We start from the raw sequence: 15,514 nt of genomic DNA on the forward strand, positions 1-15,514 counted from the left end.
CAATCATTAAGTGTTACTAATGTCAAAACCACAATGTGCCGCCCCTCACTGCTGAACATTTCCTCTGCAACTGTGTTTAAAGGTGCCTCGCAGAAAACAACCTCACTGATGTCTTTATGAGGAAAGAACGAGCAGTTAATCTTGGCTTCCTTCGCCCTGATCATCGGGCAGTTCTCTGTGGATCCAAAACCAAACTCTGTGCCGCTGCCACATTTAAAACACAGCCTATTAAAACTACCGCCGAACACATCAATAGTTTAGAAGAAAGTAAGAACTGGGTCAATGGTCCTGTTGGTGACAAGTGTGTTGACGTTGATGCACCACAACATAGCAACAAGCTTCTAATGTGAACCGCATGTGTGTTTTTTGTCCCACAAAAATATTAAAATGCAGTGTGACACTTCTGAGTTCGTTTGAACCTCATGAGCTGAGTCGTTCCTGCAAATGAATTAAAGCACACACAAAAAAACAAACGCACAAAAACGCAAGAAAGTTTATGCACTGAAGTAAAAGTACAGTTACTGTACAAAAATCTCTCTCTGGAAAAAGCGAAAGCCATCGACACAAAGTTTACTAATGCGACAGTAAATGTACTTAAGTATCAACAGACTCAAGCATTGAAAGTAAAACTCTTGTATACCATGAGCTGACTGATCATCGGGTCCATCAGAATCAGTGATTTTTGATGTAATGTAATTTGCAAAGTAACAAGTCACAAAACTTACCAAACAAATAAATGTAGTGACAATATTTATGTAATGTAGTGGAGTGATAGGTAGCAGAAAATGTCTACAAATTGTTCCATCAGCCTAAAACAAAAAATTACATTTTTATAGCTTCTTATATGTTATTGTATATTTAAAAAATCTGTAAAGTAACTTAAATATATTAAATAGTTCCTTCACCAAAATTTGGTTTGGTTGACTTGAAGTGGCATGAAAGGAAAATACTTTTCTTAGTTACGCTCCATCACTCCGTTCATGACAAGACATTTTATGAACTTCCTCTATGTTTTGTATGTTATGTAAAAGCTGTCAGATGTTTCTTGTAGAAAGTCGCAGAAAAGGAAAAGTACCTCAAAACTACCACTTGAGTAAAAGTACTTAGTTTACATTCCACCTGTTTATAACAAAACATCAGATTTTATGAACTCATTCTCGTGTCAAGCTGTCAGATGTAATAGCATGAAAAGTAAAATATTTAAGTAGAAAAGTACAAAAAAACCCAAACATTTTGCAGCACTTGAGTAAATGTACTTAGTTACATTCCATTGCTGTGTGTTTGAGAGGATTACAGGTTTGTTTCTATGCTGATAACATTCTGTTTTATGTTGAGTTATTAGCACCTGAGCAGCATGTTTTGTATGAATTGTATGTAAAAACAATACATTTATATGATAATTTAAAAAAAAACCAAACATTAAATCAAGCAGCAGTTTACAATCACAATTTATCAAACAGTGGTAAAAGCTGCAGGCGAGAAGTGATGTGAGGATTATTGGAAACAAAAAAAAACGTGACTTCTAAGAATTGTGTGTTTGTGTTTGTGATGCATGCGTTGTGTTTGCGTGTTTAAGTACAGAGAGGTGGTTGTTTTTGATCAGTGAGCAGAAAGTGCCGCTTTTCACCACTTATCGACTGACTTCGTGTGGTTTTGCTCTCTGTCAGCTCTCACTGCAGGCTTGTACTGCAGCTTTTTTCAGTCGACCAGAGTTTTGTGGTTTTGTGGCCCGGATGGGTGGGTGCATTTTTCTTTTTCCTGAGGTAGGCTACGTATTGAGGTTAGCGGCGCAGAGCTAAACATGTAGGAAACAAACTTGGTGGATGGAGAATGATTTGAGGTAAACAGATCGACCTTGACTTTACACGAAACGGGTTGGGGGACTTTATTTTGGGTCTTCTCTTTGATACTTTCTGTGTGCAACAAAAAAGGTCAATTTTGTGAAAATGTTTCAGTTTTCTTCAGATTTGTGACAGAAGCACTTTCAGTGAATTGGTTGTCTGTAAACTTGCTTTTATATATATATATAAATGTTGCCAGATGTGCTTCATGTGCAGATCAATCAAAACGAAACAGTCGATCAAAAAACACGAGATGTGAAACAGAAAACGTTTCCACCCTTTACACTTAAAATAAGATTCAAATAGCTGATTACTCCTTTATTGTTTGATAGATACTAATGTTTTCCAGGTCAGAACTACTATGTTTCTGAAGATTAATACAAGCATTTGGGGGATTTTTACCTCATTAATGCACATTGAAAAGAGGGAACTGATAAGGTTTCATTTATCAAAGCCATCAAGTTTCAGTCATTAATTACAGTAAGTCATTACCAATAATTGTGGGGTTTTTCACCTAAACGAGAAGTTCACGAGATGATATCTGTTATTATTGAACTTCTCATGTGTGATGTGAACAAAAATATCCTCCTAACAGTTTCAAAACCGGCTCGTTACTTTAGTTTGAATGTGTTTGAGGGGAATTCTGGATTGTTTATTAATTTTTTTGTGTCAGTGCGCGCCGACTTCCCAACATCACAAGACTGATCTCAGCCTCTCAGTGCACGTCAGGTGATGGCGGACGTAGCGAGAGGAAACGACGTAAAAGACGTAAGAAGACGTAAACGGACGGAGAGGGAGACTGGAGTGGAGAGAAAAGGTGTGTTAGTGTCTCGTATCTGCAGAGACGCTGTCGCCTTCTGTCTGGATTTTCTTTTTTTTTCTCTCTTTGTTGCTGCTCTGGATGCTTTTCCAACACTAAATGTGGCCATTTCACATCCTGGGACTGAGACTCAACAATCAGCTGTCTTTGTTGGTGCGTTCAGGAACAGCTGGGACAAATGCTGCTGATTCTACCTTTTTAAATAAAATAGTCTTTGAACTATATGAATATAACGTGAGCTTCAGTTAGCTTTACAAAGAAATGGCAAACAACATGAACGTCCTTCAGAGGGATACTTTTAACTGTGATATTTTGCACATTTTACATGAGTACAAAAGTTAAATCAGTACTTCTAGTCTTTTTTTTAAACATGTGTCCTTAAATAAAGACCACATGTACATTTGCAACCTCTGGGTGACATAAACAGTCAGCAGAGGCTCTGCTGACGTCTAACACTTGTTAATACTGCAAAAACAATCACAACTTTAAGGCAAAACACAGAAACGTAGATTTCCTTACGTGGGCAGCAGAGGGTGAATGAACTAAGAACCCATAAAGAGAAATAATAACGTAAACATCAACCAACTCACTTTACTGTGAGGCCACAATCTGGCTGACTGAAACTCTCTCATTCATCTATGAAACATTGATATTAGCTGTTAGCAACCATTCAAACAGCTCTCGAGGCCTCCTCCGGTCTGTTTCTTGCACCGCTGACAAGATAATTGCAGTGAATCGTAGTGACAACACCTGAGTGGTATCGATGGATGTTTTCACAGCGAGCTCTGCTCTCTCTCTCTCTCTCTCAGCAGCAGCAGCAGCAGCAGCAGCAGCAGCAGCAGCGGTGGCAGCTGCCTCGAGACCGCCTGACTGAAACTAACAACATGATTACTGCTTCTCAGGACTCTGTAGCCACAACACACACACACACACGTGTCCATCACAGCCTCTGTGTGTGTGTGTGTGTGTGTGTGTGTGTGTGTGCGCGCAGGGCATTCAGTATATTGACTGTCGATGTCAAACCTAATTTAAAAGCCCACCTGTCTGCTGCTAAGAAGTTTTGCAGAAATATCATCCGTCTAGAGGTGAATGATGTTTGTTAATAACATCGTATCAACATGTCACTTTCAAACTGAGAATTATGAACACATTTCAGGCTTGAGTTTCACACCAGCCGATGTTGCATGCAGAAGAAAACAGTTTACCTCAGGAATTTGAAGCTCTTCATACGATTTTTAAATGATTTTAACGTTATATTATTAAAATGTCAAATGTACTGCACTTACTTTTTGGTGTCGACATTATTTCTGCAAAGAGAAGAAACTTGTTCACTCAGAATTAAGACTTCAGTCATTATGTGCTCATCCCGGTGCTGATGGAAAGCTGGATGAGCTTGACTGCATGTCGGAGGCGTAAAACATATTTTATGTTTTCTTTACAGTTGTTTTAAGTTTTTAAATCAAGTTCCTGCTTCTACTTCAGTTGTCTTACGAGAGTGATGCAACACTGCAGCCTTCCTTCCTTGAAAGATCATGAGGAAATAACAGTTTGGGCATCATACCTACTGTCGCTAACATGCTAATCAGCTAGCCCCAACCCGTCTTGGCAGGGTAAACGCCAACAGTAACCCGGTGCCCCGAGCTCCCAGTCCAGACCGCTAGCTGCACGGCTAACTGAGCTAACTTGCTAAACGTAGCAACAGTTGGCTGTTTGTGTGGAAATGTTTTCCCTAATTGAATTGAGTTTGAATTTGACACACCACCAGTTACATAACGCATCTGATTGGATGCAGCAGATTTATGTTCTCTCAAACAACACTTACTCTCTGTGTTTATGATTTCTAAGCCATATATATTCTTCTGAAATGGTTTCAAAAGCATGGAAATTAAAGAAAACTTGCCAAATTCGCCCACATTTGTTTTTTTGAAATTCTCTTGACACAAACCGTGTAAGTCCTCGAATGTTTTTTTTTTTTTTTTTTTAAGCCTCGTGTGCGTCAGAAGAAGGTGAAGTGAAGCCAAGAGCAACTCACAACATCATGCGTGCATCAAGAAGGAGCCGGTCCACGAATCGTTTCAGTGCAAGTTCCAGTTTATTTATAGGAATATTTACAGACAGAGAGAGAAAGAAAAAGTGACTCTTTATATACCTCTGTTGTTGCTCTATTTTTGCTCATCACACTCTTGTAAAGTCATTGAATGCCAGCGGTGTTGTTCCACCACACGCACACGCGCTCGCTGCAGAGTAGCCATTACTTCTCATTAGTGTTGTGGAGAGAGTTCATTAGTGCTGAGGTCTCCATGTGCGCTTAATGTTACCCAGGAGAACAACCTGACTCACACAGTTACTCATCGGAGAGCTGAGCTTTACAAGAATGAAAAATAAATAAAAATATATATATATATATATATATATATATATATATATATATATATATATATATATATATATATATATATATATATATATATATATATATATATATATATATATAACCGGACCGTTGAAAATTGTTCTCTAGCCGTTTGTCTCCTGAGTAAATCTGAGGGAAATTTTGAGTGAAATTTGAATGATTAAAGATATGTTTTTAATCTAAACGCCGACAAAATCTGATCTCTTCGCCGCCCCGGATTTGTCTCCCTGTTAATCTCCTGAGTAAACCAAGGACACAAAAAAGAAGGAAGGGGGGAAAAAAAAAGAGGAAGGGGATGACAAAAACTTAGATCTTTATGACTTTATCTGATGGACCTCAGCACACAGCGGCTGTACGTGCGGATGTGTTGCAGACATGTGAGCTCACATGAGGCCTGTTAGCTGCTGTCGGCCAGCAGGGCCGCGGTTGCCAACAACAATCCAGCACCATTAACCACAATGCAGCGTCCTCCCCCACACTCACATGAACCATGGCCTCTGTTTTTCAGAATACAGGAAATAATTTGATGTTGTTGTAGAAGGTTATCCGTATGAAGAAAAAAAAAAAAAAAAAACTAAAGAAAACATCACGTTGTTTGTGAGACACTTACACATCTCCTCTGTGAATAAAAAAAAAAATAAAAAATACCACTGCTTAACTAAAAGCTCCCAAATGCTGTTTAGCCTCGTGTGGTTTTGAATGTTTTTCTGATGCAACATTTCATCATCATCATCATCATCATCATCATCATCATCATCATCATCATCATCATCCGTGAAGAGCGGACAACCATGCACATTTTTGATAGCTGTGCTTCTTTCTTTCTTTCTTTCTTTCTTTCAGTGCCTAGAAAAATATGCATCGGACACTTTTTTTTTATATTTACTTTAGAAGAACTGAAACCTTCAGACAAACATTCATGTTTTAAGATGTTTTTTTTCTCTTAGTGTACCTGCGTCGAGATCATTCGACGTGACAAAGCTTGAAAGTGCTCGCCGTCACACATCCCACAGCTTCAAACTGACAGGTCTGTTACTCTGAGGTGGATATTACTGTCGTTGACTAGAGGACGCACCACTACGTAGTGAGTAAAAGAGGAAAGGTGTAGGGTAGTACTTGTATATAACTCGCATATAATTTCATATTCAGTGTGGTGGAGGTGGTGGTGGCTAGGAATATATATACTGATTTACAGACACTCCAATTTGAAGTTGTTGAGTAATAGAGTACATGTTGCATTAGCCTTACACACTTGCAAAATACCTGTCTGTACACAACTTTTAAATATATTTTTTTCTTCTTTTTTTTTTTTTACACAGAGTGATATAGGAACATACATACAGTATAGAATAATCGGGAGTCATTAAAGCCCTCTTTCGATTTTAATGGTCAAGTTTTTCTCCGTTTTTTTTTTTTTTTTTGTACACCTCAGGATGTGGTTTCTTTTTAAAGGATCATTCCAGTTTATTTTAACTGGGTTTCTATCGGTTACATGAAAACACTGTAATCACCAAGAGGCGGGCAGGAAATTGGAAAAATATCAATTCTGCTTTATAGGCGTTGCGTTTACTTTGAACTTCTCCCCTTTTCTTGTGAAATTCTGAAGTTTTCAGGGTTTCCCCAGGAACTAGAATGTGGAGGTGTTAGGTACTTTTTTTTTTTTAATTCAGCCACAAGAAGACGCAGAGCTTTTCTTTATATAAACCCTCCTATCATGATCTCAGTGTGCAAATAAATTACATTACACTTATTTAACTGTACACTAACTAATAGGCTGGCTCTGCTGGATGAGACATGGCTGAGTAATCCCCTTACCCGACAACGCAACATGCTTTTCAGATCTACTGATGTAACACAAAAGTGTGATGGGATCAGTCGATCAATGTCACCCGCCTCACTCCTTAAATCTGCTGTGTGAAGTGAAGCCTCTGCATGTTTTTATATTTCAGAAAGGTGCAATAATTCCCTCTGATGTTAGTGAGTAAGCAAGGCGCCTCCACTAATTAACCCTGGTTTCACTTTTGTCGCAGCCTTTAAAACGACCTAAGCTAAACAGCAGCAGAGGTCTCCAACATTTTTCAACAGGGCTCATGAATGTACAGAATAATAAAGCTGGACACAAGCTCGCAGCTCAGCCTCGTTTCCAAATGTCACTCAGGTACGTGTGAGTGTTGTGGTGGTTTTGAGGTGGAGGGTGTGTCAGAGTCTCTCGCTAAATAAGTTGCGAAACAATACTTGGAATAATAACACAGATAACTGGCCCGTAGGTTTCGATAACATGCAGTTAGTTTGCCGTTGGAGGTAGGTGCCGCACTGTAATTTACTGTATGGTCACGTAAACTTGCTCATGTGATTGCACAATAAATCTAAAGGTAGGGTATCATCAGTTCTGTGTCCATTAAAGTTGTTTTTTAAATCATTTAACTATGCTTATGATGTCTTTAGACACATTTAAATGTTGAAAACATTATCAAACAATAAAACAAGTGTCTAAAGGTGAAAGTGTCACCTGGTCACAAACAAGCAAGCCACTATGACAAAGCTCATCTTTGAGTGGTACGGAGAGCCAGAGAGTCCAAAATGGAAGCAGTTAAAATAGCTTATTAGCATTGTTGCACTGTCCCAGTTTTTAAAAGTCCCTCTGTTGGACTAAAAGCTGCTCTTGAATATAGTAATTACTGAGCTAACAAGCTTGCTAATGGCTCAGAGAGCTTTATATTTCCTCTTCAATAACATTTTCTTGAACAAAGAGGTGGAAAAAAATGGCAAGAAAAAGTAGACAAAAGTTGTTGTTGTTGCTTATTAGTGCTAGCCCAGCTGGTTAGCATGTTAGCAATGTTGTTCTGTTCCCAGATTTTAGCAAATAACTTGGTGAGTACAGCGTTAGAACCAATACAACCAGCGTCCAGACCATCTGAAATGAGGTCTAAGTGTTAATAAACCAGAGTTATCCTTTAAAGAGATTTTCCTCGACCCCCCCCTTTGAAAAATTCTCTTTCTCTCTTTAAACCTTCATGGAAAAAAAAAACCATGGAGCAAAGCCTCCAGAGCTGGTAGAGATTCAGTGTTTGCTCAAGAGTACTTCAGGTGGGTAGACGTGATCTGATGCAAGGACTTGAAACCTTGTGCCCTCCATCATCCTGCCGCCACAGTCTCCATCCTATCTGCTCTTCATCTACCACATTTCATCTCCTCCGTAACTTCAAACTAGTTTTTAATGTATGGAGGTGGGCGAGCGGGGACTTCCCCGCAAGTAGAAACTGCACATGTAACTGAAAGCCTCAGATAAGCTGACATCAGTGTAACTTTGTGTTTTTTGTTTTGTTTCTTTTTTCCTCAAAAAGAAAAAAAAACGAAAAAAAAAAAGGAAAAAACAGTTCAAGTCCCACAAGCAGATCCGGAGTTAAGATTCCACTTGTGATTTAAAAACTAAAACCCATGTATCAAAAGAAGAGTATTGTCAGTGCTGAAACCCTGCAGAAATAACTTTTGCTGATTCTCCGAGATAGAAATACAGTACACTAAAAAGCCGGCCACCAAAGCAGGTCAGAAGTGTTGATCCCATGCAGCCAGCTTTGTGTTTTTGTTGTGGTGGTGGGTTTTTTTTTTTTTTTGTTTTTTTGTTGGGTGGTCTGGGCAGTCGTGACATCAACTGTTTTGAAGGTCAGATCTTTAGGAAGACCAGTAGTGAGAATCCCAGGTGACGACTGAACGTCCTTGTACAGAAAAGTGATCCCGTGTGGCAGAATTCGATCTTCGACTCCTCTTATATACAGCGGTGTGCAAACACATGGGAGAGACGCCGACGTGCGTTTGGACACGTGGTGCGTTTACATCTGCAAAAATATATCTTCATATTTTTTTGCCTTACAGATCGACAATATAAATAGTAAATTATACATGGAAAATATATATGGGGACTCAAAACGGATACATTGTATAGGCTATGCTAACTTAAAGTGCTAAGATATTTAGATTTTTAAATTTTTTTTCAACAGGCCGCAAGCATAAAGGTATATTCTGACAAAAAAAAATTCCCTCCGCTCGTAGAGAAGACGCATCAGCGCCCCGCCCTGCAGGGCATCAACATCGTCTCCATCCAAATGTACTTTCACATTCATGTTCCCCGGCTTTGTCAGTAGACGAAATGTGAGACTGGAATGTTTTATACTTTCTAAACTGCTGCGGAAAACAAACGTCCCCGTTTTAGAGAAGTGAAAGTGAACTGGCATCAAACCCTGATCGACAAATCAAGTCAGAATTCCCTCACAGTGTCGTTAAAGTCCTCCCGTCGACGACTGTTAAATCACCGTCCTACATGACTTCTGTCGGATCGTTTCAATAAACCAGCTTCTACCAGATCACTGTCCTTGGCACTTACTGCACAGAATCCTCTGCAAGAAATACTGTAGTGTGTGTTTGTGTGTGAGATAGAAAATGTCCAAGCAGGTGTACAGTGTTTAAAGCTAAGTGGTGATCTGTTTTTTTTCTTCTTCTTTTTTAAAAAAGACGCCTCAGATCTCCCTGATCGTTCACCGCCGAACACTGAAACTAACCATCCGACATGCAGAGCCCCTGAACCCTCCCGCCTGCCTCTCGTACCTCGTCTTTGGCTTACTTTGCTGAATCAAAGTGTACTACACTGTGAAGCGAAAAACAAACACGACACCTGAAACTGTCTGAAACCGCACAACAAGACTCATAACAAAACAGCAGCAACCAGAGCCGGTGATTATACAGGCAGAGCTGTCTTTAAGGAAAAAAGGACTTTCAAACACTGCGCCCATTTTGCATCCCTACCTACAGATGATCGCACATAGCTAACTGGTCACGTCTGTGATTACTACCCATGACTTTTTTTTTTTTCTGTTCGGGCCAGGTCTGCCGGTCTCTTACATGATCTATAAGAGGAGAGCGCAGATGTGTGCGGGTGGCTGGGTGCCATGGCGATCAGATCTTGCTGTTCTCCAGGTGGGAGTCAATGTGCTTGATGAGGGCATCGTCAGGGTAACCGACGGGGAATATCAGCTGGCAGAGAGGGCAGCTCCGCATGTCGCTCTCCTCGGTCTCCATCCAGAGCTGCAGAGCAACACACACACACACACACACACACACACACACACACACACACACACACACACACACACACACACACACACACACACACACACACACACATATTTAGACTTCAGGATAAATCACACAAGTTCCTCACCTTACTCACTCCACTGGATTGTATTAGTCATCCTTGTGGGAGGCAAAAAAAAAAAAAAAAAAAAAATTGCATCACTACAAGCTGAGAGCTCACTTCACACTTGCACAACAGGGTTAGGACTCGAAATACCCTGACTGGTAGTAAATCCAAGTGGAAAATGTCAGCCAGGTACTGACTCATCATGTCACCCAGTTCAGTTTAGAGAGAAGATTTTAATTTGGGAAATGACATTAACCGCCTTTCTTCACAAGAGTGGGATGAGAAGACTGATGTCAGGTTTTGTGTCAGTGTGTTAAAGCAACATTAAAAGCACAATACGTCGTTTCCACAATCTGCGTAACTCAAACAGGCACAAATAATCACAGGTTTTTCAGTTTTATTCACAGAATATTAAGTCTTCTTCACCGAATTTCTTCCTCGCTCTCTCACAAAAGTTAGAGAAACAGACGACCTGATAAAACATGCTGCTACCTTGAAGAAAATAAAGATTTCTTAGCGGCTATGGAAGCACTTTGGATTTAAAAAGAACGACCAGGGGGATGTCCAAGAAGATCCCATCTGCGCAACTTGGCACATAACAAAAGTCGCTGATAAAAGGTCATAAACATCTCCGAGACCATCCGACTACACTCAAGTGAAAATACACCGAGTGGAAAAAAAAAAAGAGACCACAAGTATGATTACATAACATGATCAGAAGCAATGTAATCAAAGCAGAAGATTGTGGTCACCTGTTCACATAAACTCTAGCCAAACAGGAAAAATACCAAACTCTTGCATAATGCTGCTTTACGCACAGAACTTTTTCCACAACAGCAAAGTGTTTCCTGTGAACTTTCCCCCTGGAGTGACACATCTGAGCAAGACAAGATTAATTGTCAGCACCCTGCGATTCATGTTGAAATCATAGTCTAGGCTTAAAGTGAAACTCTCGCCAAAATGCAACCATGGCTTTTTTTTTTATGAGTGTATATGAGTCAAAACTTCGTGTAAAAGCATTATTACGATGAGAGAGGCACTTTTAAGATTTACTGTATTTTCGTTTTCGGGTCAAGCTCATTTTCAGTGGGAGCACGCAGGGCAAATTCTATGTTGGCATCAAAATCTCTGTTTTTAAAACACAAAGAAAGCTCGACACAACATGAAACTGTGCTGGTAGTATCACCAGGGTCTCTACACGTGAACACCAGCATTGAGAACATTGTTTGTGTCCACAGAATTTACTCGCAGCCGTCATGGCAGCCGAGAAGTGTTAATCTCAGAATGTGACGTAACATGGAGGACAGTTAAGGTGGAACTACTGTCTGTCAGCAACAAATATCCACGCAATATCTCGCGTGACTTTTCTGGCTTTCGATTTTAGTCTTGTTTCTTACATGAGGCTCCTTTTTCAGCTTCAAGGGCAATATTGTTTTTTGCTAACGACTAAACAACAAATTCTCTGTGCATTTATATGGAGCGAAGCTTTATGAGCGTTCTACCTTAACTGTCCTCCAGGTTACGTTGCATTCAGAAATTGACAATTCTTGTCTGCCATGATGACTGGGAGCAGAACAAGCTACTGCTAAGATGAGCTGTTCGAAAACTTTATTTTTAGCAAACTCTCTGTACACAATGTTCTCAATGCTGGTGTTCGTGTGTAGAGACTCTGGTGATACTACGAGCAAAGTTTCATGATGTGTTGAGCCTTCTTAGTGTTTTAAAAATAGAGATTTTGATGCTAACATAGAATTTACCCTGCATGCTCCCACTGAAAATGAGCTTGACCCAAAAATGAAAATATGGTAAATCTTAAAAGTGGCACTTTTATCGTAATCATCAGAATCAGAATCAGAAATCCTTTAATGTCCCGCAGACGGGGAAATTTGTTTGTCCCAGCAGCAACATAATATTACAGAAACAGAAACATATTACAATAACAGGAACAACAGCAAAAATAGACATATATACATATTTACATGATAATCACATCATACTTTCGCACGAAGGTTTGACCACAGTTTTTATATTCCAACAGCTGCAAGATGTTACTGTGCATTTTCTAAAACAACTGATGCTGAAGCTTTTTGCAAGGACGGTCCAGCTTAGCTCACAGAGTGAAAGAGAGTTTGGCTCTGTCTCAAGTCTGAAAATACACCTGTAGCAACACCTCTAGTTATCAAGTTATTTCCTTGACAAACTCTGGCGTCAGTGTGGATCACCAGATTTGCGAGTGAGTACAGGTGAAAAATAGTCCCAGCACTGAATAACTCACTCTAAAACCCCACAAGTTCTGTTCATGTACTGCAGGGGAGGAAAAAAGAGATACAGTGTTATTTTGTCAGCATTACATCCTCTTTGATGCTGAGCTAGACTAACAACATATTGACCCCAACTTCTGCAAACATGTCAGACTGATATCAAACTTCTCATCTCACTTTCAGAAGTAAAGAAAGTCAGGCTGAACGATGACGTTGAAGGAATTAGAGACGTGGTTTCAGCGGACAACCTTCGGATGATTTTAACATTCATTGTGAAAAAAGCTGCACTCAGTGGAAAGAGTTCTTTGGTATAAAAAAAGAAATCAAGTTATTTTCTATGAACCAGCTCAGCAAATACAGTTCTGACAATTCGACTTTGTAAACTTTCACCACTGCAACTTCATGTCGCCTGTACAAACTTTTTTTTTACAAAGTTTTTACTCACATTGATTGAAGGCCAGGACTGAGCATGCTCTGCCGACATGTAGCCCGGCTGCGAGTGGCAGCTGAGGGTGTTGGACCTCTGAGGGATGGGGAAGGCTGAGCAGGACGCCGGGCCTCTCATCACGCCACTGGGCACTGCGGAGGAGAGCACGCCCAGCGTCCGCGGCGGGCTGATGGGATGTGGGCAGGTCCACTCCTCCTCATCCTCGGAGGACTGTGGGGGCTGGGGGGCCGGTGTGGAAGGAGGAGGGGGCTCAAAGTGGAGGTGGGCCACCTCGGACAGTGGGAATGGCATCTCTCTTGAGTGGCGCATGGAGCTCTCACCATCTCCTCCTGCGCCACCCTGATGGGGGGACGGGGAGCCTCTGTGCTGCAGTCCACCGTGAGGGGAGCCCACATGCTGGGGCTGCTGTTTGGTGTAGCCCTCTATGTAGGGCCGGGGCTTGGGCAGGGTGGAGACAGGGTCCAGGGAGAAGCGGGGCGGGCACTGGTAGGCCGAGGGGTCGGCGACCTCGGAGTAACTGCGGCGGCCCTGGAAGCTGGCCCTCAGGTGCTGGGTGGGAGGCCGGCAGGAGTAAGAGGCCGGCCCGTCGTTGACGTCCAGCAGGGGCGAGCGGCGGTGCATGTCTGGGGAGAGGCGCTGCAGCACCGGGGAGCGTCTCTGCTGGATCGGGGAGTGGTGCGGTGGAGGAGGGACTGGAGAGTGGCGCTGTGAGATGGGCGAGTGGCGCTGAGATACTGGAGAGTGGCGCTGGTGGTGGATGGGAGAGTGACGCTGGACTGAGGAAACAAAGACAAACAACACAACCATTTCAAAAAAAAGTTTGTGTCACTTCACTTTACAGTATGTGGACACCCGCGTACATACATGTCTGTGCAGTCAGAGAAATCTTAATCCTACAGTTCACAGTGATACTTCCAGCTTTGTGGCTACAGTTTATGGGAGGCCCTCTCTTTTTAAATTTCACATCATTTTAAGTCATCACAGTAAATTTGCACAACTGTTTACATACTTATATATCCTACTGGTACATATCTTTTCAGTCTGCTAAGTTTTCTTCTGTTCTATTTCAAGCTCTTTTTGTGTATCTTGATATTTGCTGACTTGTTTTCTATTGATGCGTATGTTTCTCTCCACTGGTGTTGATATTCATTACTGGTGTGAATTACTGTCCTGTCCGACGCCTGATGTCCTGTTGCTGAAACAAAAGAATTTCCCAATCTGGTGCCCAACATGTTTCAACATGACCATGCCCCCATGCAAAATCCAGGTCCTCGGAAAAAAAAAAGAAAAAAGAAAAAATTAAAACATTTTTTTTTGTCCATGTTTGGTTTGCGAGCCAGACCAACGCTCCTGTGCCTTAATGTGACCGCGTCTGTGCAGCCAGCTTCCAAAATCTTGTTGAAAGCGTTCCCAGAAAACATAGAGTTTGGAATGAGATGTTCTACAATCACACATTGGTGTTCAGGTGTCCACATTAAGGCTTTGGATGGTTATGAGGATTTCACGTCACAGTTAATCCGGCCAAAATAATTACAAATAACTATAATGTATCCCAATATGTTTGAAACATTTATCTTTATCTGTTTCAGTTATTTCCTGTTTTATTTTCTCTCCACCTCCGTTCTTGTGCTCCTGATCTCACATCGGCCTCATCAGCTCCTTCCTTGCTCTCCCGTTTCCTCCACTCACTCCCCTCACTCGTGTTTCTCCGCCTCCCTCCACCTGCACCTCATCCCCTCGTTAGTTTAGCTTGTTTTAGAGCCCAGTCTTTAGTTCGGTCTTTGAGTTGTGTCTGCTGTGTTCACGTGTTCCTGTGTTCAGTTTGGTTTTGTGGGGAGTAAAAGTTCTGCATCTGATCTGCCTGCTCTCTGCTGCATGTTTGGTCTCAGCGTGACTCTAAAAAAAAAACGTACTGGAAACACTTTATCTTACGTTTTGTTCAGAAACAAATGCTTGAATTGCATCACAGGGCACCTCGACTAGAGACAACACAACATTCATAAATGTTCCAATTGCCTTCAGCTTTTGTTGTATTCCAAAATAAGATAGAAAATCAATATAAGACTGTGCGTTAGTGACGTAGAAGAAGTCTCTTGTGAGGATACTGACACAATCATCTTGTCCAGGCTAAAAAATATATGATCCTCTCTATAGTGCACACACTTTTGGTTTTGTCGTGAATTAACAACAGACATTTCGTGCAGTTTCTTTACAAAATAAAACTTTGCCACCGATGCTGTACCAGGATATTCAGTTACTAGAAAAGCACATCATGTTCCTCAGTGTGATGGTAAAAAAGATTTAGATCTGCACAGGTACAGTTGTACTGTTTTGTGTAATAGCAAGACTCGTTGATGAGTCAGTCACTTCAGCTACACTTCCCATTTTCAAAGAGGAAACATCATTTATGGCCGGTTGGTTGAGGTGTTAAAAAGGAGGGGGTGTTTGTGCGCTCAAGCTCTTTTTCTGAGCCTGCGAATGAGGAGGAAACTGTCAAAAAGGACTGCACAATTCACGCTTACTCTTACAGCACAACA

General features: G+C 41.1%; 1 protein-coding gene across 3 annotated transcripts in view; it reads right to left on the reverse strand.

The window, feature by feature from the left end:
• Nucleotides 1-5,613: 5,613 nt before the first annotated feature.
• Nucleotides 5,614-15,514, reverse strand: part of tbkbp1 (TBK1 binding protein 1) — a 67,929-nt gene continuing 58,028 nt past the window's right edge. For all 3 annotated transcript variants that reach the window (XM_037082400.1, XM_037082399.1, XM_037082401.1), the window contains 2 exons: nt 12,975-13,753; nt 5,614-10,153 (listed from right to left, as the gene is read on the reverse strand). In XM_037082400.1, the coding sequence (XP_036938295.1) occupies nt 10,025-10,153; nt 12,975-13,753 (908 nt within the window). In that variant the 3' untranslated portion in view covers nt 5,614-10,024. The remainder of the gene's footprint in view (nt 10,154-12,974; nt 13,754-15,514) is intronic.

The sequence above is a fragment of the Acanthopagrus latus genome, chromosome 20 (genome assembly GCF_904848185.1).
Source record: "Acanthopagrus latus isolate v.2019 chromosome 20, fAcaLat1.1, whole genome shotgun sequence".
NCBI lineage: Eukaryota > Metazoa > Chordata > Actinopteri > Spariformes > Sparidae > Acanthopagrus > Acanthopagrus latus.